This window comes from Vanellus vanellus (genome assembly GCF_965231255.1).
Source record: "Vanellus vanellus genome assembly, chromosome: 1".
NCBI lineage: Eukaryota > Metazoa > Chordata > Aves > Charadriiformes > Charadriidae > Vanellus > Vanellus vanellus.
In genome coordinates, this window is record NC_138905.1 from 202,556,113 (window position 1) to 202,576,759 (window position 20,647).

The following is a 20,647-nucleotide window of genomic DNA, read 5'->3' on the forward strand; positions in this document are numbered from 1 at the left end:
TCCATTAACTCTGTGTGTCTATGTGTGTAAAACTAAAGCACTTCCCTGCTTTTCTTCCATATGAATTGAGCTATTTTCAGAGTATATACTTTAGAAATCTTGGAGGTGGGACGTTAATAGGGTGAAAGTCAAAAGGCAATTTAGCCTTAGAATAAAGGAATTAAAATTTAAAAAAAAAATCTTCTGACAACTGCTAGCAACCTGATGCGCTCTATTCATACAATTTTGTGAAGTCTTTTCTTTAATAAAACTGTTTTTCCCTCTTCTAGGGCAAACTTAGTTATTCAGTGTGAAAACTGGTGGAATTTAGCTAAACAATTTGCAAGGCGAAGCCCTCCTCTTCACTATTTGTCCAGTTCTGTGCAGAGAACACTAATGAAAGCTTTAGTTTTAGGAGGTTTTGCTCATATGGATACAGAAACAAAGCAACAATACTGGACAGAGGTAAGCTATTTTGATGCTTCTGTTACCTTCATTTTAGCAAGTAGTATAAACAAGTTTAGGGAATTTTGTGGTGACACAAAATCAACTTGTATAGAATCTTTGGATTTTGAACATCTAATATTGGTAAATTTTTAGACTATTCTCTCTTTGAAGGTCAGTAGTTGTATGGTACCCATGAGCTGCCAAAAATTGTCTTTAAAACATCACAACCTAAACAGAAACAACTAATAACTGTCTGGAGGATTCGTGAACCAGCCAGTATAGCAGTACACTTGAGGGACTATTATAAAAGGTTAACAAATTCCCTTGGAACTCTGTAATTTCTTCCTTTTATTTTAATTTGGTGATGTTATAAATTATTCAGTTATTCACTTAATGGTAATGACAGTAAGTAAAAAACTGATGTGGAACATAATGAAGAGCCTTGACCAGCTTTTTGTGCCCTGGTTCCATTAAAGCTCGGATATTTAATACTAGAAAGTAGCTGAAATGTGAGCACCATGTGAGTGTGTAAAGCGTTGTCCTTCTGAGAGAAACTTGCTTTTATTAGCGAAGCTGAGAAATTAGTGATTGAAGGTAAAACTATAATGCACAGGAAGTAACTGGGAAAAACATTTAACTATTTTTATGGAAGTTTCTAAATTGGTTACAAACACAGCTGATTACAAAAGAGATTGCACTATTGAGAATCATAATATGACAAAGATAATTGTGAACATTAATCTTAATTTAAGGTTTCATTGATTAACTGTAATAACAGGGTTTTTTTTTCCCTAATACTGAATTTGGAAGAGAATGAAATACTGTGAGCCAGAGAAAGTCATTGTCATTTGTTTAAAGACTACAAAATAACATAAAATATTTATAGAGGTGCTCTTCTTGAAACCAGCCTGCAGGTGATGATGGATAATGAGAATCACTAGTCACTACCACTTCAGCTTACGTTAATGTGACAGATAATAAGATAATTGAGCTGTTGGAAACTGGAAGTGATTGATTCTTGTACTGCTGTGCCACAAGCAACCCATGAACTTGCTAAATTAGTTAAACCTCACATCTCATGTAATAGTATGCTTATCTTAATGTGACTTTTCTAAAAAATTTTCAGGTTCTTCAGCCACTTCAGCAGCGATTCTTGAATGTGATAAACCAAGAAAACTTTCAGCAGATCTGTCAGGAGGAGGAAGTGAAACAGGAAATCACTGCTACTTTAGAAGCACTCTGTGGCATTGCTGAAGCTACCCAGATTGATAACGTAGCAATTCTCTTCAATTTCCTAATGGACTTCCTTAATAATTGCATTGGATTAATGGAAGTATACAAAAACACACCAGAGACTGTTAATCTCATAATAGAAGTGTTTGTTGAAGTTGCACATAAACAAATTTGCTATCTTGGAGAGGTAAATAGAACCAAAAGGGGAGGGAGGGGAAGAGTGTGCGTGCGTATGTGCATGTGTGTGCGTATGCAGTGCTATCCCTTAAACAAAATAAAAGACAGTGATTTCTAGATTCTGTAGAGAAAGAAAGGCTATGTGGTCACATCTGTTAGAGGAATTCCTTTGTTTAAAAACATACACTTGCAAAGATTAAAAGCAGGACAATCTAGACTGTTCTTATACTAATAAATTTAGCCATAATTCATCACTAATCTAACTGTATGCATGGGTGGCAAAAGAGTGCAGACCGTATTGAGTACTTTTTTTAACTGTATCAAACTTCTCTGAAGGCTTGTCTAGGAGAATTGCAGCACTGTTTTACGTGACAATTGTGTACCATAGAGACACTGCCTTGGTCCTAAACAAGGCATAATCAATACCAAGATATTATCTGGTAAAACAAGTCAGTGCAGTACACTTACTTTTTTTGCACTGTTGGCCAATTTTGATTTTGCATCCAGAAGCGATCCTGCCTATTCCAAACTGAATATGCACAGTTTATTATGGCTCCAAACTTTGATAGCTGAAGTGAGTCCCCCAACAAAGGTAACTAGTTTGTGAGATTACTGAGATGTCAGCCTGCCCCAAGCCACTCTTAACAAAAAAGAAAAGATAAGGTGGAGGAATTGATAAAAGTAATGTTCTACTGTTTCAACGGGTACCATATCAATATATGGCTGTAAGTGTTCTTACTATTTAAGGTGGCTGTTTCCATGATGATTTTGTGTGCAGTTGTTACAAATGTGGTTCTATAACTGAAATGAAAATCTTGAGGTATCTTCAACCAAGTAACGCCATCTTAAAACAAAATGTGGCACTTCTAGCATGTGGAAGTTTTCTTATTGTCTAACATTGTTTTATAGGCCAAAGCCATGAACTTGTATGAGGCCTGCTTAACTCTGCTCCAGGTGTATTCCAAGAATAATCTAGGTCGACAACGGATAGATGTTACAGCGGAAGAAGACCAGTACCAGGATCTCCTTCTTATTATGGAGCTTCTCACTAATCTTCTATCAAAAGAATTCATAGATTTCAGTGATACAGGTATGAAGCAATTGGTAATTGCTGAAATATAACTTGTGTTCTAAACTGTAAAAACCACTGTGGGGCATGCATTCAATCCAGGTGAAGTGAAAACTGGAGTTTAGGCCTGATTAGATCAGGATATGGAAATTACTATTTAATATGCCAGTAGCAGAGGAAGGACTTTTCATAGTATTCTAGCATCTGAAATTATTATTGCTCTCATAAAATAAATAGGGCATGTATGAAACAGCTTGAAATCTGAATGTTGCAAGTCTGAACATATAGTAGCAGCAGTTTTATAACAAAAAAAAAAAAAAAAAGAAATTGGAATACTAAATTACCGCAAGAGGACAGATAGATTATCTTCTTAGTACAAGATCCAACTTTTGTGAAATGCTGAGCTCATCATGTTTGAAGGTTTTCTGTATTCCTCATTCACAGAGCATGCTTTATGGCATGTGGGGTAGCTAAGGGTTCTTTTTTGTATGCCAGCCTGTTACTTTCTTCCATATATTTGCCACTTAAAATTGCAGTAGTCCTGAATATGATTTGCCATGTCTAACTTAGCTGTGCTGCATTGCTTTTGAATAAGCTGAAACATATTTGCATGATTCAGATCTTAACCATGTCTTACGCAGTTTGCACGTAAAACAGGCTCAGTAACAAACTGCCTTGGTTGTTTTGATGTTGCTTTTCTGAGGTACATCTTTAAAGAGAAAACACTGTGCTCTGAAATTCAGTGCACCTGTCTATTTTTTTTTTTTTTTTTTTGTCACGCATGCACAACACAAATACAGAACCAGGTTTAGACTTTGTCCATTGAATGGACAACTCAGTGCCAAGTAACATATTCTCTTTGAGGTCAGACATTGGAAATTAGTTGCATGGAAAACACTGTAACATACTTACCATGAAACTAAAGAATGTGAATACTACCTAAATGTAATGCTCAGTGATCAAATGTATTGAAAGTTGTCTGCATACTGTTGCTGACTCAATGCAGGAATTGTAAAAGTAAGGTCACTGCCATTTGATGGGAAATGTAGGTCTTGCCTGTAACTGGAGAAAACTTGGCAATGTCTGAACTACAGAATTTTCTGCATTAACTCTTGCATTTTTTTCTCCTTGTGTTTATAAAATATATGTAAACATATGTAAATGTATTGTATATACAAAGTATAAAAATGCAGTAATATTTTGCTCACTGTCTGTTTATGTGTGCAGGCATGAAGCAGCTATCACTAGAAACAAATGCAATGCTCTGTAATGGAAGGGAGCCCTCAGTCTATCTGAAGCGTTCTGTTTTAGCATGCCATCTGGTACACGTGATTATGAAATGCTTAGTCCTAATGAATATAAATATAGAGTGATGTGGCAGCCTCCACTCACTAAGTTTCTATTTTAATACAGTGCCTCATGTTTTTGTTTGGGGAAAGGGGAATAGCCCTATTCTTAAAAATGTCTTTATTATAAAGAAATGGGACTCTTCCTTCAATATGTTTAATCCTCCTTTTATACAAAACATTTTTTGTCTTTTCTACAGATGAAGTATTTAGAGGACATGAGCCTGGGCAAGCTACAAATAGATCTGTATCAGCAGCAGATGTTGTCTTATATGGGGTTAATCTAGTTCTGCCTCTAATGTCCCAGGATCTGCTGAAGGTAAGTATGTTTTTACACATAGTTGCTAGAATATGGAATCTTTATAGTAATGAATTCCTAGAATTCATTCCTATATGCATTCCACCACCATAAGTTGAGTTTTCTAGGCTTTTTAGAATGCAAATAACTGTTCTGTAGTTCTAGATACCGTTTGAAAAGAAGTATTGTAAGCTGAGAAAAATGTATATTTGAAGGGCCTAAACAATCTATTTTTTTTTCTAAAAGTGAGTCTGTGCAGGTCAACAATTAGCCAAACCTGAAATGTAGCTCATGGAATCCTTTTTCTGTTAATGTCAGAAATGTGATAGGAGGCATAAACAATTATATTAGTAAAAAAAAAAAAAAAAAAAAAAAAAATTAGAAATCTGGAAGCAAGCAGTAACTCTGATTATTTTCACAATACAGCTGGCTTTCATATCATAGCAGCAACTTGTCAGTAGAACAGTAAAATAGGAAAGAATGGAGTGGCAGTGTTTCATTGGGTGGTACTGTGTTAATGTTTTACTTTGAACCAGGGGAACACTTCTGGAGTGTATCTTGGTTGTTCCCTCTAACATACTTTCTCATCTGGTAGTGCTCACTGAGCATGAGAGCTACATCCATTTTAGGTAAAACTGAGTCAAAGGGTATACCCTAGGAGCCCCTCTACTGTGCTTCAAATGCTTGTGAGGCATTACCCCACAGGACTAGACTTGCTCGTGTCTGAAGTAAAACTCCTTGAATTTGTATAGAGCAGATACCAGACTCCCACCATTATCTGTTTAGCTTTAGCAATCTTTTTTTTATTGTACTGCAGTGTTTGTTAATAAAGTTGTAGGCATTCTAATGACTCTGAAGTTGTCTACTAAATGAGTCTTTTCTTTTTCAGTGGAAAGCGTCAGTCCTGTCTCTGTACGGATGGAAATTATGTCACAATAGTAACGTGATTGATTCTAAAATTACCATGTTTTTCTTTTGACAGTTTCCATCCCTGTGTAATCAATATTACAAATTAATCACTTTCATCTGCGAGATATTCCCAGAGAAAATTCCACAACTTCCAGAGGACCTCTTTAAGAGCCTAATGTACTCGTTGGAGTTAGGGATGTCATCGTATCCTTTATAGAGCTTGGGAGCATTTAAAAATCTGAGTTCCTTCTATGAGGACCTGTTAAAAATCTGATTTTATTTTTCTGTGCATTTTTTTCCTTTTCTAGCAATCTTTGTATCTATAATTATATTTCAGTAATCAACTCTTGCTTTCTGGTGACTGAGAGTTTCACTGCAGTGTCTATTGAGATTCTAGTATCAGCTGAATTTCCTCTGACTTGTGTTGCTTGAATGCAGCCTTTAAGTGGTTTAGCGTGTAAGTTTTTTCTGGCAGCCATTCCTGCCTCCTCCATTACTTCACTTCAGAGTGTGTAACTCCATAAGCCTTCAGCTGGTATCCCAAAGCCATTCCTGAATTAGTTTCTCAGCTGGTCATATGAAACACTGCTGCTGTTCTACTGGGCTGGCTCCAGAGTATTTCCTGTCAGGGTGCCAATGGGCTCTCCCTCTCTTAATGGGAGTACCATTTTCACTAATCTGTGGCACGTGTCAGAAACAGATGAGCTTGACCATAAGGGACTCTTTCTGAAAATGTTATGTCAGAGCGGGTTATGTTACCTTAAGGCGTGTAGCTAATAAGAGGAGGCAACAAAGCTGAAATTCTTTTTCCCCCTTTTTTAATTTGTTTTTTTAATTAACAGTTTTATAGTAAAAAGAAATGTTGGAACATACAAGCATTTAAAGTATTTTCTAGTGACACCACTGGGAAGTTTTACCACAATTCAATTGAAATCTGACTTTAATTCTTTAACACCCATTATCAGGATGAGTTCAGAGGTTTGCCAGCTCTGTCTGGAGGCTGTAACACCATTAGCAGAACAATGTGCAAAAGCACAAGAAACAGATTCAACCCTTTTCCTAGCAACAAGGCACTTTCTTAAGGTAAGGCATCTGCGTTTCGTGTTGCTTTGGTTTTTTTTTGCATACAGGCAGCATCAAGAGGCCAAACAGTGACCATACATGACCAGCTTAATCAGGATCATGCATATAGTAAGAAACAGCCTGTTACCTAAAAATCTGGCGGTTTAAGAAAAAAGAGAGCATGAAGGGCTGGAGATACTGGACTACAGTACAAAGGAAGATGGAGGCATAGAGACAGGACGTTACTTATTGGCAATCAACAAAGACCTGAGCCTCTCAAAATGCAATTTATATTTATCCATACTCTGCACACAAGCCCTAGAATGAACCTGATTGACAATGTTATTAGTTACATTTACTGTGAAAGCTGTGAAATAGGAAGCTTCCAGAATTGTGTGAACTGGAGGCTGGATAGAGTACTAAAACAAGAGGCAGAAAAAAGAGCATCATTGGGAACTAGAAAGAAAATGCTGTCATTTATTCAATGTATCCAATGAATTATGCATTTTCTTAATCCAGTATCATGTTTAGTACTTTCCTTCTAGGATCATTCACTCTCATCAAATTTTGGAGTGACCTGTTAGCAACCAGATTCTTGCTAACTGGGAATAAAGTAATCAGAGAACTTGTGTGCTTGCCTTCTGATTTTGTGAAGACTTCTCTTTTTCTTAAGGCATCTTTTCTTACCAAACTGACATTTGAACTTCTGGGGATTGCTTATTAAAACTATGCATCAGCCAAGCTGAGAGAATGAGAAACACCTTAAATGACTTTGTCTTTATATTTTTTTCTAAGTTAACATAGCTTTCTGCCTTTTCTCTAAATTTCCACTTAAAATTATAATACTGTCCTTATTAATCTGTTCCCTTTTTGGCTTTCTGTGAGCTGTGGGAATCTCCAAAACTTGAGGAAAAAGTTCCCTGTTTTATTCTGGAAGAGCAAAGGCTTTTTTGGTTATTTCTCTGGCATATCTGCAACTTTTGGAGAAAAATACAAAAGATGCTGTTTCTCTCTGAAGAACATGTATAAGTCAACAATGGGTTTCAGTGCTTTGAGATGTGAATTTGTGCTGTTAAGTCAAGACCTGACTTCTAAAAGAACTTGGCTATCCAATTACTGATACCTAAATTTAAAAAAAGGCAAAACAAATGAAAAACAAACTAGGATGTTTGCAAATACATGTTCATTATTATTACCAGAATTGACGATCAGGTTCACCAGCAAATGTTGGTAAAGTAGAAAGTTAAGTTTACACTTCGATAACTGCTTCTGGTTTGTGATTTCAGATGGTCTTTGATATGCTGGTACTTCAGAAGCACAACACAGAAATGACAACTGCAGCAGGTGAAGCATTCTACACATTAGTGTGTTTGCATCAGGTACGGCATGTAGACACTTATGTCCTGAAAACCAGTCATTTGTTAAAGGAGAGTGGTTAGTTACTGTGCATCTGGCAAATCATAGAATCGCTCAGGTTGGAAGGGCCCCTCGGGAGATCTGTAGTCCAACCCCTGGCTCAAAGTGGGGTCAATGCTGAATTCAGATCAGTTTGCTCAGGACTTTTTCCATCTGTGTCTTGAAAACTTCCAAGATGAATACTCCAAAGCCTCTTTGAGTGGCCTGTTGAATGTTTTATTGTCCTTATAATTCATGTGCTTTCAGCACCTGCTAGACAGTCTTGGTGGCCCACCACTGGACTCATTCAAGTTCATCAATATCCTTCTTGTGTTAAGAAGCCCAAAACTGGACACATTATTCGATATCTAATCTAACAAGTGCTGTGTAAAGACAAATAGTAAATACAGCCCAGTATACTGCTAGTGTTCATTGCTGACAAGGCACATGGCTGACTTTAGCCTGCTGTCCACCAGGACCTTCAGGTCCTTTATTCAGCAGAACTGCTCCCCAACCTGTCGGTTCCCAGTCTGTATAGTTGCAGGGGGTTAGTCTGTTTCAGCTACAGAACTTTGTCCTTGTTGAACTGGCAGGAACCTCATGAAATTCATTCCTCCAGCCTGACTAGGTGTCTCTGAGTGTCAGTCCTGCCCTTGAATGCGTTGGCTGTGCTCCCCAGTTTGGTTTCATTCACAAACTTGAGGAAAGTGCATTTCCTCTCCTCCTCCAGGTCACTGACTAAAATACTTAACAGGACAAGGCCCAGATGAGAGCTCTCAGTGTCGCTTGTAACCAGGTTCCAGGTGGAATATGAGCCATTAACCACAATCCTTTGGAGGCTGATGATGCAGGTGTGTTTTCACCTGTGTAGTAATCCACCCATCTAGAAAATAAAATCCCAGCTTGGTTACAAGGATGCTGTGCAAGACTGCTAAAGACTTGCTAAGATCAGGCATCCACTGCTCTCCTCCCCTCAAACCAGGACACACAGATGTAGTCATTTCGTCACAGAAGACAGGTTGGTAAAGCATGGTTTACCCTTGGTAAATCCATGCTGGCTGTTCTCAGTCCTTTTCTCTTTTGCGTGCCCAGAGATAGCTTCCAAGGCGTACTTGCTTCCTGATTTTCTTAGTCATTCAAAGATGATAGAGGCAGCCTTGTAAATGACATGAGCCAGCTTTCTGAGCCCTTGGATAGATTCTGTCAGGTCTCATGAACATGCGTGCATCAAGATTTCTCAAGAGATCACTGGGTTGATCCTCTTAACTACTGGTAGCTCCTCTCCTCCTTGAACTCTGTCTCTAATCATAAAGGTCTGGGAAAACCTGTCAGTGAAGATCAAGGCACAGAAAGCATTGAGTATTTCAGCCTTATCTTTTGTCTTGCTCCCAGAGCTCAGGAGTCACTCTGGACTTGCTCCAGGTGCCCCTTGGTAGTGTCATTGGTGGCTGTGTGGCTGAACAACAAGCAGTGATAGACTGAGGGCCAAGGATGATCCTCAGCAGTCTGTCCATAATAACAGCCCAGATCCTGGCCCCTAGCAGGCTTTTAGGGCCCCATCTCATCCCCTGCTACACGAGCTTCCATAGTCCCCGGGAGCTGTGCTGCTGCATGGCAGGTAGCCCCACCGCAGGTGAGCCGGGCGCCTGTTACAGTCAGTTTGCTGCTTTGCTCAAAACTCCCGACAGTCTCCTGCTTGTCCTTTTAGTCATGTTTGACACACTTTGTCTTCTGTTTCTGTCAAAGTAAGCATGAGAATAAGTGGGAAACTGAGAAAGGAATCATAGAATCATAGAATTAGTGAGGTTGGAAGGGACCTTTAAGATCATCAAGTCCAACCATTAACCTACCCTGATAAAAACACCACCACTTCTAAACCATGTCCCTAAGCACCTCATCTACCCTTTTCTTAAACACCTCCAGGGATGGTGAATCCACCACCTCTCTGGGCAGCCTATTCCAATGTTTAATAACCCTTTCAGTGAAAAAATGCTTCCTAATATCCAATCTAAACCTGCCCTGACATAACTTGAACCCGTTTCCTCTTGTCCTATCACTTGTCACCAGGGAGAAGAGGTCAGCTCCCATCTCTCTAAAACCTCCTTTCAGGTAGTTGTAGAGGGTGATAAGGTCTCCCCTCAGCCTCCTCTTCTCCAGGCTAAACAACCCCAGATCCCTCGGTCGTTCCTCATAAGGTTTGTCCTCCAGACCCTTCACCAGCTTTGTAGCCCTTCTCTGGACACGCTCCAACACCTCAATGTCCTTCTTGTAGTGAGGGGCCCAAAACTGAACACAGTACTCAAGGTGAGGCCTCACCAGTGCCGAGTACAGGGGGATGATTACTTCCCTAGTCCGGCTCACCACACTATTCCTGATGCAATCGAAGCGCTCTGTCCCAGGGAAGGGAATCTAGAGAAGGGAAAACCTGTGGGAGGTGATGGTTGGTACGGCATGCCGAATGTGGGGCAGACGTGAAGAAAGAGAAGTGGGGTTTGCAGGAGTAAGCCTATGCTAAGTAAGAGCCAGAAGACACTTTGAAGGGTGTGCCTTAAAGTTTCTTCTTACTCTGTGCACTGTACCTAGCTCTAAAGGCTCCTTTAGCCCTACTAGAAAACCTGATCTGATTGAAGGGCTTTCTCTGGTTCAGAGGTAGATGAAAGGCTGCAGGTCCATAGTCACTTCTGGTCCCTCAGTCAATGAAACTGGGTAACAGGTGGAGAGGTACTGGTAGTTTTCTGTCAAAGCCTTGATTCTGGATTTTGTCCTGATGATAGAAGTTGCAGATATTAACTTTAAAAAAAAATAGATACAATAAGATTCTTGTTTATTTAACAGGCTGAATATTCAGAGCTAGTTGAAACACTGCTATCAACTCAACAAGATCCAGTAATTTACCAGCGGTTAGCAGATGCCTTCAACAAGCTTACTGCAAGCAGCACTCCTCCTACACTGGACCGTAAGCAGAAGATGGCCTTCTTAAAGAGTTTAGAAGAATTTATGGCAAATGTTGGTGGACTTCTCTGTGTAAAATAAACAACAAAACTCTATGCCTAATTTAGACCCTTTCTGCAAAATGCACTGAGAAATGCTGAATGCTGACTAAATCTTGTACCTGTCTCTGGATTCTTTGCAGCCATCTCAGATTCTAGAGAGCCTGGAAGTTTGAACATAACACAATGGAATAGGAGAGGTCAACTTTGAATCAGCTTCTGCTATTACGTGTTAGCTGCAATCTGTCATACTTTTGTGTGGGACAGAATGAACAGAAAAATTGAATTTAAATTTTTTCCATATATGTGCAAACAGATGTGGGCACAATGAAAAATAAATTCAGTGCCTTCCCCCCCCGCCCCCCTCACCCCCGGCAGTTTAAAATATGAGTTGGCCAGATAAACATACAGATTTCTTTTCTACCCAAAATCATGTTAGAGTGTGATGCAGATACATACAAAGCTCTAAACAGTTTAGCTGATTTTAAGCTTTATTTTTCCTCTCTTAAAGTTTGAGTTTGTGTTCCAACGGGGAAGAAAAACCAAATGGTATTTTAACTTGTGTTTAGTTTTGTTTTTCTACATTGGCCTGACATTGCATATTTAATGCAGTGCAGGTTTTTACATTATGTTCTGCTGCCTAAAGTTCAGAAGAAAAAAAGGTGTATATTTTTGTTCCCCTAAAATGAACTTTAGGAACTGTAGCCATTTCATTGCCTTAATTTAAAAGAAAAAAAAAGAAGGTCATATACTTTAGATAAGAAATTTAAGGCAAGATTTGACTCTTCAGTTTAGGTTGGTTTTGGATGTTGGCATTAAGCTGCTGTGTACCTGTTGCAGCCTTTCATGTTGACGTGTTATTTTGGAATGAGTGTCTAATGCAAGGTTCATGTGTAGTTTTACTTTCAGTATCTGTTTTGATTCATACCCAAGTTGCACGCAACTGCAATGTATTTCTACACTGAACTGTTTGCTTAAGCAATAACAACTCAAAAGGTGTAAATTACTGGCAAACTTTTTAAAGTTGGGGCATTAGCTAAAACAATTATGCGAGAACAGGGGCATCAAACCCTGTTACTCAAGGGCCGTATTTGTTTGACTCGAGTTGAGAAAGGTAATTGGGATGTGTCACGCTGTGGGGGATTTTTTGGTTTTGCTGACTCTAGTTCCACTTCTGCAGGCCCCTCCCAGCTGCTCTGCTCTTGCTCGGTTTTTTATATCAGCACTTTAGCTATTGCGACAGCAGAATATAGTGCCCTGAGTATAGTGGACCAACAAGGGGGAGCAGCACACAAATACAAAAGCAAAACCTGCTTTGTCTCCAGTTGTGAGCCAGAGAAAACTGAAGCAAATGCAAATGCTGCATGTCTAGTAACATTGATTTTTGTGGAAATATGTGGAGGCAGAAGTGGGCCCTTTTGTTTAAGACTCTGTTAGATTATGCTGTTGAATATTTCCCATGTGTTTTTAGAATTTATATAAAGTGTACAGTATACACCTCTACATGGCTGTGTATAGCATCATGTTTGCAACTCTGTGCCATTCTTCAGCTATTCATCTCAAAATTAGTCAAAATAGCCAGAATTTTTAAAAGACATAAATCTATAATACTGTGCTATAAGTGATCTAAGGCTTTTTTATTTTTTAGTTAAATCCATACCTGTCTCAAGCTTAGATCCACAAGGCCAAAAATGCCATCTCTTCATTATACTTTTCTTTTTTTAATTTATGTGAAAACTGGGCCAGGGCAGATTTACACATTAAAAAGTGACCATAAAACTTGTTAGATAAAGCACTTTCCCAGCTAGTATTTTATTTCTAAGATCATTTGCATAGTATTTTAAAACAGGGGTATTGCTCTCAATTTTTCTCTAAACTCTAATGCTTTTCTTTAAAAGATTTCTTGACTGTGCTCTTGCACAAAAGATAATGATCCTGGCAGATCCTTCTGTTTTTAAACTGTTCTGATGACTGATTTTTAAAATTTGTCTGGGTTTTGCTACGTTTCTGAAACTGCTTCTGAAGTTTATCTGAGTTAGTACGTTGGATAGGGATTGTAGCAGTTCTGAAACCTCATTTTTTTCAGATGCAGGGCATTAAAGTCTGGGAGCGTAAGTGGCAGCAGGAGCTGCTAGTTTGTCATGATGTTCTCGATGTCAAATATCTAGGCCAAAGTCTTCAAAGAGATCATAGCAAATACCTTCGATTTTTTTGGATCTGACTGAATAACTGGTATTCTCAGTCATCGTTTCTTTTGTAACTAGCTCTGTCGCTGTCAGTTTTTTAATCCTTAAGTTGGCTCACTATTTAAAAATATTTATTAACTTTAAAATTTTGAAATCCTCTTGAATATAGTGATTGATGAATGGGAGCACAAATTGAGTTAGCATTCAGGACAAAGTAACAAGCATACCCATTGTTTTTTTAATCAGGCCCATTGTGTTGTAACAAGCAGAAACGCACAGCATCTTTTCACTATTAAGACTTGCTAAAGTATGAACACTTATTTTCAAATACTAGTTTTGAAGGTTGCTTAAAACTTTTCTTTGCCATTCATTTAAAATTAATATTATATGTTTAAGGGAAACTGTCCTGGTAAGGGATTTTTTTGTAATTTTCCTGCTTGATGTTATGCCAGACAACATTCTTCCTTTCTTGTTTCTTAATTTTTCTTCCATTCTCATATGTTCAACAGGGATCTTTCCATGCCATTTTATGTTTCTTTTAGAGCAAATGAGAAGATGTCTCTGCTTAGTGACATGTATGAAGCTGTTGCAAAAGGTTCTGGCAATAAGTTTTATTAATTCATACTCCTGCTGGCTAGGTGGCTGCTTCTACCTAAACTATTTGGCTTCTATATCTCTTCCAAAAAAAAATAAAAATCCTTCAGTGATCTTCTGATCTTCTACACATCCAGTTGCTGTAAATCGAAATGCAAAAGCTCATTCAAGTCCGTAGGAAAGACCCATAGACCATTTTCAGTGAACATTGAGAGTTGGCTCCACGTAAGTGTTCTGAAATTTTTATAGTATCACTGCATTGATTTTTCCGTTCACTGTGCAAAGTGAATAATGGTTCTAAAAATGCACCTGGTTTGTTTGAAGAAAAAAAGGCAACTCCAACTGAATGATAAATGCTGCATGATATAATTGGAACAAATATATTTGTGTAGACTTTTTTTGTTAAAACAGATTATTGCTCCAGTGTTTTCATTCTGAGACTAGAAACCAAGTAACTTTTTTCCCATTTTTCCACCTCTTTCCCTATAGTAATAGCTAGTTCTGTTGCTGGCATAATATTCTGTTGTTCAACCTATCATTTTTGATGCTGGCAAGCGTGACCATCTAGTTGGGTCATGAAATTCAAGACCTTCTTGAAAGCGCAGATACACATGGACAGGGAGAAGTGGACTGCTACTACATGAAACTTCCACTTTCATGTGCGTTATGCATTAATTATCTTCACTGAATTACTGCTGGAATCTGCTACTTATTGCCCAGAGGTTTGTGTTTCACTGTTTAGTGATAAAGGGCTCACTGTTTTCCTCAGGAATGAGAAACTTGTTTTCTCAGCATGTCCGAATCCTACTAGTTGAAAGAGAGGGGGTTGAATCAGAGTCATCTCTTCGATAGTGCGTAGTGCACGCGAAGGCCCCAGTATTTACCTGGGTAAATCTAAGCCATGTAGTTGTAGAAAGTAAGCTCGCTCAGAGCAGTCAGTTGTCCATTTAAAGTCTAATTCTTTAAAGGTGAAGCAAATTCTGATTTGTGATCTGTGAAACGATTAAAAAATACAAATTGCAGTATTTCTCTGGTAAAACACTTCAAGTAATTTCAGTTTCGCTTAAATAATTACATAAGAAGGGGTGTTTTTTATGGAAGTAGCTTGATGAATATAAGCGCAGGAGTAGGAGCCAGGCTCCTCTAATTTTGTATCAGTTTTTCCACTGGATCCTCTGTGGCCATTGGCAAGTCGCTAGAACGGTGTTATTAAAATAGCAGTAATACCTACCTACCTCACAGGGATGTTGTGAGGATTAGCTTATGCTTATACAATGCGTTGAGGATCTGAGATGCTATGTAAATATGAAATATTTTAATTTTAGTTTTGTGAGGTGTAAGATTTACTATAATGAAAACAGAAGATTTTCATAATTACAGAGCCCAGTAGAGGCAGCAGTGGTGCAGTATTCCCCAAGAGTGGTCTACAGCAGTACAGTAATGCTTGCTGTAAATTGTAGTTATTTCAATTACAGCCAATTTGAAATGGTGGCTTCTTCTGAAAAAAGATAAGATTCCCCACCAGTGTGCCTCGGTTCTGGTCTAAACAGTGAGGGGACAGTTGCTAGTTATTCAGGCTTTGGTGCCTCTACTTTTGACAAGTGCCACTTGTGGTGGTAGGGTTTTTTGTTTGGTTTGGTTTTAGTTTTTTTTACACTTTTCTGCAAGGAATGAACACCATCCGTTTCTCCCATAGTTGTTCCAGTCACTCAGTGTAACCAAAGCCTAATGATATTGATTAAAACTTAAAGAGCCATCCCCCTCCCCCCCAAATTGTTTTTAATACAAATAGATTGTGCCCTCTTTGCAGCAAATGAGATTAATGCTTTCTAGCACTAATCATGAAGCAAATCACAAAGTGTGGTTTGCTCTAGAGCCTTCAGCTCTTAGCTGTCTTACAAGACCCTTTTTTCAGTATGAGCTTTCTTGGGGCCCTAGCAGCTGAGATATAAGATATCCCTGGCTTTCCCTTCTCCTCAGTGAATTAAAGTAGATTCTGCTTTTCCATTTCTTCCCTTTCCCTTTCCTGCTTTTCCTTTTTTTTTTCCCTTTTAAGCCATTCTTAGAAAAGATTTGGAAGACCCTTACAACCTCAAGGGAAAGGTACCACCCATGTGATTTTTCCAATCTATTACAGCTTGATACTTGAAATTGATAAAATAATTTCTAATAGCATTCCCCAGCACGTTTCAATCTCCCGTTGAACCATTCTAGAGTTGATAATTAGGAAAAAAATATTATCCTTTTTTATTTGTCCCCTTTGTGCAAAATAAGGAAGCTCCATGCAGTGAACATGCAGTTTTAAGGCAATAAATGCTAGTACTGCTGTTGGTCAAGTGTGTAAATATTTTAAATGTATAATTCAGTACTATGTTGAGTTTATCTATTAAAAACACAGGGATTGAAGTGCTAGTTGATTTCAAGTATTGTTTTACCTGTACAGTTGAAGATGATGCAAAGTTGCGTAGAAATACTTCACAATTTGTTGCAATAAGACTTGGGAAATGGCTGTGTAATCAAGCCTTATCACAACTGAATTTTCAATTTTGAAATGAACACTTTCTGTATTATTAAGATCCATAAGCAGGAGGAGGATAAAATTGTTTTCCACTAAAGACTTTTATTATTTTGTTTTGGCCATGTGTGATTTGTGTGTATTCTTTTTAAATATTTTCCGAAAATCTCACCTCTGTTGCATCTCTGAAATAGAATTTGTTTTATCTCCTTATGGTAGAAACAAAAATAGGAACGTTATGAAACCTCAGGCTACACGTTGTGCTCTTTGGCTACTGTGAATGCATGCAGTAATTCAGTTAAAGTTGATGGGGTAACTTTAATTTACATGACTTAGGGCAGGAGTTTGTCCATCAACAGAAAAAAAAAAACAATGTGATTAGGTGTGCGACAGGAGTATCTCACACTCGACTGCAATTACCAGAAGTGGCTGTGAATATATAATCAATTTAATCTTTTCCCCCATCCTCAAAAAAAAAGTTTAATGGTGACTTTTCAGGTCACTATTATTGGTGGTGTTTGTCTACCCAGAAGGAATACTGATTTCTGGGTCTCAATTTTTTTTTTTTTTTTGTAGATTTAATCTAAACACCTTCTGATGATATCTAGCACGGAAATGTTCTCCAGGCTTGTAATCTCTTCCCATGTATGGGACATCCAACAGTATGTCACTTCATGTATGTCAGAAAAGTTCAGTTAAAGGCAGCAGTTCCTAATGTGCTATAATACAATTGCATTTGGATAAAGGACAGCTCGTTTCAATTACATTTGGATAAACTACAGCTAGTTTTTATTTCTCCTTTTTCATGCACTCACATCTTTAAAAAAAAAAAAGGGAGGGGGGGAAGCTTCACAAATTCTGAAAGTAAAACTACGCAACAATTATGGTGGTGACAGCTTGCTATACATCTTGGCCATATGCGTCACTAGAATTTTACTGGTTTCAGAAGTAAAATTACTGCAATTATGTATTTATTTTGGCCTGGTTTAGTTCAGTGAGCATTTTGGTGAAGGACAGAAACATTTAAGGTAATTTTGAGCAAATTCCTGAAAGCAGATGGTAAGATTAACAGCAGCGTATCCAAGAGCCTTTCATGTAGAAGATTGAACTATTCTGCTTTACCTTAAATATGAGGTCTGGAATAAACTTGAATGATTTGGGTACAAAGTCTTTATTCACACTTGTTTGTGTAAGTGTATGCCAAACCCATCAATTTTGCCTTTATGAAACTTTCATTTGCTTCAATCCTGAGTGGTGGAATTGGAGGTGGGCTTTTTCCCCTGCATTGATTTGCCATGTATTACGAGCAGAAAGGTAGGAAAGCTCAGCCTTCCAAGTGGAATTTGTCTGGCAGGTCAACCGTGGAGGAGGTCGTACAGGAACTAGAAGAGGGGAGGAGGAGAGGGAGATAGTAAAAAGTTTGCAACTTTATTTGGAGAAAAAAAAATAAGCTAGTCTAAGAAATCCCTAATACAAGTATTATTCCATAAATTGGTAACCCCTGTCATCCTGACAAGGATTAGTAAAAGTCTGCCGTTCCATCAGCACAGGTTTTTTTGGGGGGGGGAAGAGTTCTATTTTGGAATTGTATGAAATGCGATACTACTGGTGTGAGTTTTGTTAATTAAATAATAAAATCTTTATTTTGGGAAACGTTCCAGACAAATCTACGTCTCAGAATAGAACACTGAAGTTACCCACTGTGACTGATGCATAACTCTTTACTACTTTTTCTCCCATCTCTATTTGAATCTCACGGAACAACTGCTTTCACCTTAACATCTATGAGATGTTACCGGATTTGATTTCTCTGATACTCTGTTGCCGTTGCGAATAAGGCAGAGTTTTGGGTGTGATGTATTTCCCTTTTTCCTCCCCTCTGTGTCTGGCCTACTGTTCGTGGTCGCGAAGGTGTGCATGTTTGATTTGCTTTAACTTACTGGTTTGGATGATGCAGTTTGGGTTTGCAGCATATTCAAACAGCTTCCAATTTCTGTGTTCAGCGTTTACTGGATGGAAGTCATCACTAGACTCCCAACAGAAGTATTGATTTGAAAGCCTCGTTCATAACTTGGTTTAATAAGTTGTCAGGACATTTGCTTTAATTGTAGAACTGCACCAATACTTCTAATGGTCTTTTATTCATTCAAATGATTGTTGTAACTCAGAAAAAAAACCCCAAAGCCAAAACCCCACCACCACACTGTGGAGTCTTTAGGAAGATCACTGATGTCCTCACACAAGATCAGCACTGCTTTGGGGAAGGCTTAACATTCTTGTGCCACTTTAAGGAAAGACTGTTCTTCTGAAGTACTTTTTGCCTGCTTTTAGGCTGTTATGCACTTTCATGATTTCTTAACAAACTACTGTTAAAAATGTACTGTAACATGGATTTTGATAAGCGCACATGTATTTAAACAATTCACTCAGCCTCAGGAAAGCTAGAAAAATTGGATACCTGTTTTGTATCTTGGTTAAAATGTTTGTTACCTACATCCCTTAAGATGGCCAGATAATGTCTAGATCCTGTAACTATTTAAGATACCAGTATAGTCTGTAAAAGGAGGACAGTGTAATTTTACTCTAGGGACTGAGAAAGTGGTGTCCTTCTCTTATTTTTCTTGGAGGTATATATAGTCTGAATTGGACTTTCAAAAGCAAACAACAGTGATAAACCCCATTTACTGTCCTGGGGAAAAAAAAAAGTTTTCTTTCTAACACTAGCTTATTTCTATTTTCTTCCTCCTTAAAAAGAGTGTGTGAAATAAGTGCCGAGGTATGTGTAGGAAAAAACTGTAAAATCTGCTGCTGTATATAATGTTTGCTACTTGACTACATTTTCTGTTCCACTTTAATTTTACTGGTTTTGCTAAATATATTTTATATATTTTCCTTCCTGCTTCTTGTGATGGCAGAGTGCTTACATCTTTGGGGGGGGAAAGCAAAACACAACCATGAGAAGGTTCTGGCCAGAAGATCCCATCAAATTTGTATGTTAGCATGTATCTCGGGGCATTTTTTGAGAGAAAGGCGTAAATCAGGGGCAATATGGCATAGTAAAATCAATGGGGATATTAGAATGTACAAAGGTATGGATACTGGTAATTCTGTTTCAGGGTTGTGGGTTGTTTTTTTTTTAATTATTTCTAAAATCCATTTAAAATGTCAATACCACTGGATGGTATTAAGTGACTAGTGGTCACTTAAATGGAACGTTTCAATCTGAAGTCTGTAGCCCTCTGTGGTCCCTGAATTACTTCCAAGGGATACACAAAGCCTGGCAAAATTGGAAGAAGTCACTGTGATCCTGTATTGCTGTAATATTTCTAAGATTTGCATCTCCAATAGAGAAAGAGTTGGGAGTCCATAAACTTGGAGGATGAAAACGTACTGCTGTACTTGAATTCAGAGAATGACTGCAAGCTTTTAAAAGGCTGACTGATAATCTGTCCTACCATGTGACCCAAGGTCTCAGGAAGCTGTGATGCACCTGGCCCACGGAGCTACCCCACAGGCCTCTCACGCACGTTTTATTCTGCGTCTGTAGGAGAACAGCTTGGTATTGAAAGAAAAAGTACCGAAAGCCTCTCTTACGAAGACGAGATGTTGCAGGTTGTTCTGCAAGTAGAGTTGTTTCCACTTCTATTATTTTCCATCTTCAGAAGTTGGATTACGTTGAAGTTAGCTAGAAGTAATTCTGGTATGGTTGTAAAGCATTTTGTGCTTGGCTGCCTTCCAAATGAAACATGCAGATGGTTTGCCAGCCCTAAAAATGACAAAATTGGGGGGGGCTATTAAGAAATTTCTTAGAATTAATGGCAGCAGCAGAGATTCTACAATTGGAATTTAATAATTATTTTCATATTAGTTAAAACTGATTATACTTTTTCATATGGCTATGGTTTGTGCTACAGCAAGAGGACTTTCATTAGTACAGAAAAAAATACAACAGACTATAAAATAAAAAGAAAAACCTCAAACTACCAACACACAAAAGCCTTATGAGTAACAAGTTGCTATAACTTAGCAGAATAGAACTGTGTTTTTAAAAGCTCTGTTTCATGCTCTGTTCCTGCTCTGGTCTGACATAGAGTACCAGCAAATGTATCAGTAAAGTCGCAGGAGTCTATGTCATCAGGTTCAAGTTTTGGAGATGCTGGTGTCACTGCTGTGTGACACGAGTCTGTCAGTGAAAGGACAGGGGAGACAGCTTAACTAGAAATACCTTTCTGAAAAAAAAACAAAAAAAAAAACAAAAAAACAAAACCTAATTATTAATAGTAAATTTCTTGCAGGGTGCGCTTCACAGGTGTTCCCGTATTTGTGGTTCGTTTGTCCTCACATCCCAAAGAAGTTACATTGCAAGAGGTAACCTGTTTTCCTTCCTACAGGGCCACTCCACCTCCTCCTGAGCTTTCCTTCTAGAACCTTCGTGTAACATGGACTT

General features: G+C 38.2%; 1 protein-coding gene across 1 annotated transcript in view; it reads left to right on the forward strand.

Annotated features, from left to right (window-relative positions):
* The window catches only part of XPO4 (exportin 4), a gene marked incomplete at its 5' end in the record, with an annotated part of 76,267 nt that extends 65,316 nt beyond the window's left edge, over nucleotides 1-10,951 (forward strand). Inside the window, 8 exons of the mRNA XM_082495972.1 lie at nucleotides 270-444; nucleotides 1,553-1,846; nucleotides 2,746-2,926; nucleotides 4,452-4,570; nucleotides 5,532-5,662; nucleotides 6,424-6,541; nucleotides 7,807-7,899; nucleotides 10,751-10,951. Of these exons, the coding sequence (XP_082352098.1) occupies nucleotides 270-444; nucleotides 1,553-1,846; nucleotides 2,746-2,926; nucleotides 4,452-4,570; nucleotides 5,532-5,662; nucleotides 6,424-6,541; nucleotides 7,807-7,899; nucleotides 10,751-10,948 (1,309 nt within the window). The 3' untranslated portion in view covers nucleotides 10,949-10,951. The remainder of the gene's footprint in view (nucleotides 1-269; nucleotides 445-1,552; nucleotides 1,847-2,745; nucleotides 2,927-4,451; nucleotides 4,571-5,531; nucleotides 5,663-6,423; nucleotides 6,542-7,806; nucleotides 7,900-10,750) is intronic.
* Nucleotides 10,952-20,647: the final 9,696 nt, after the last annotated feature.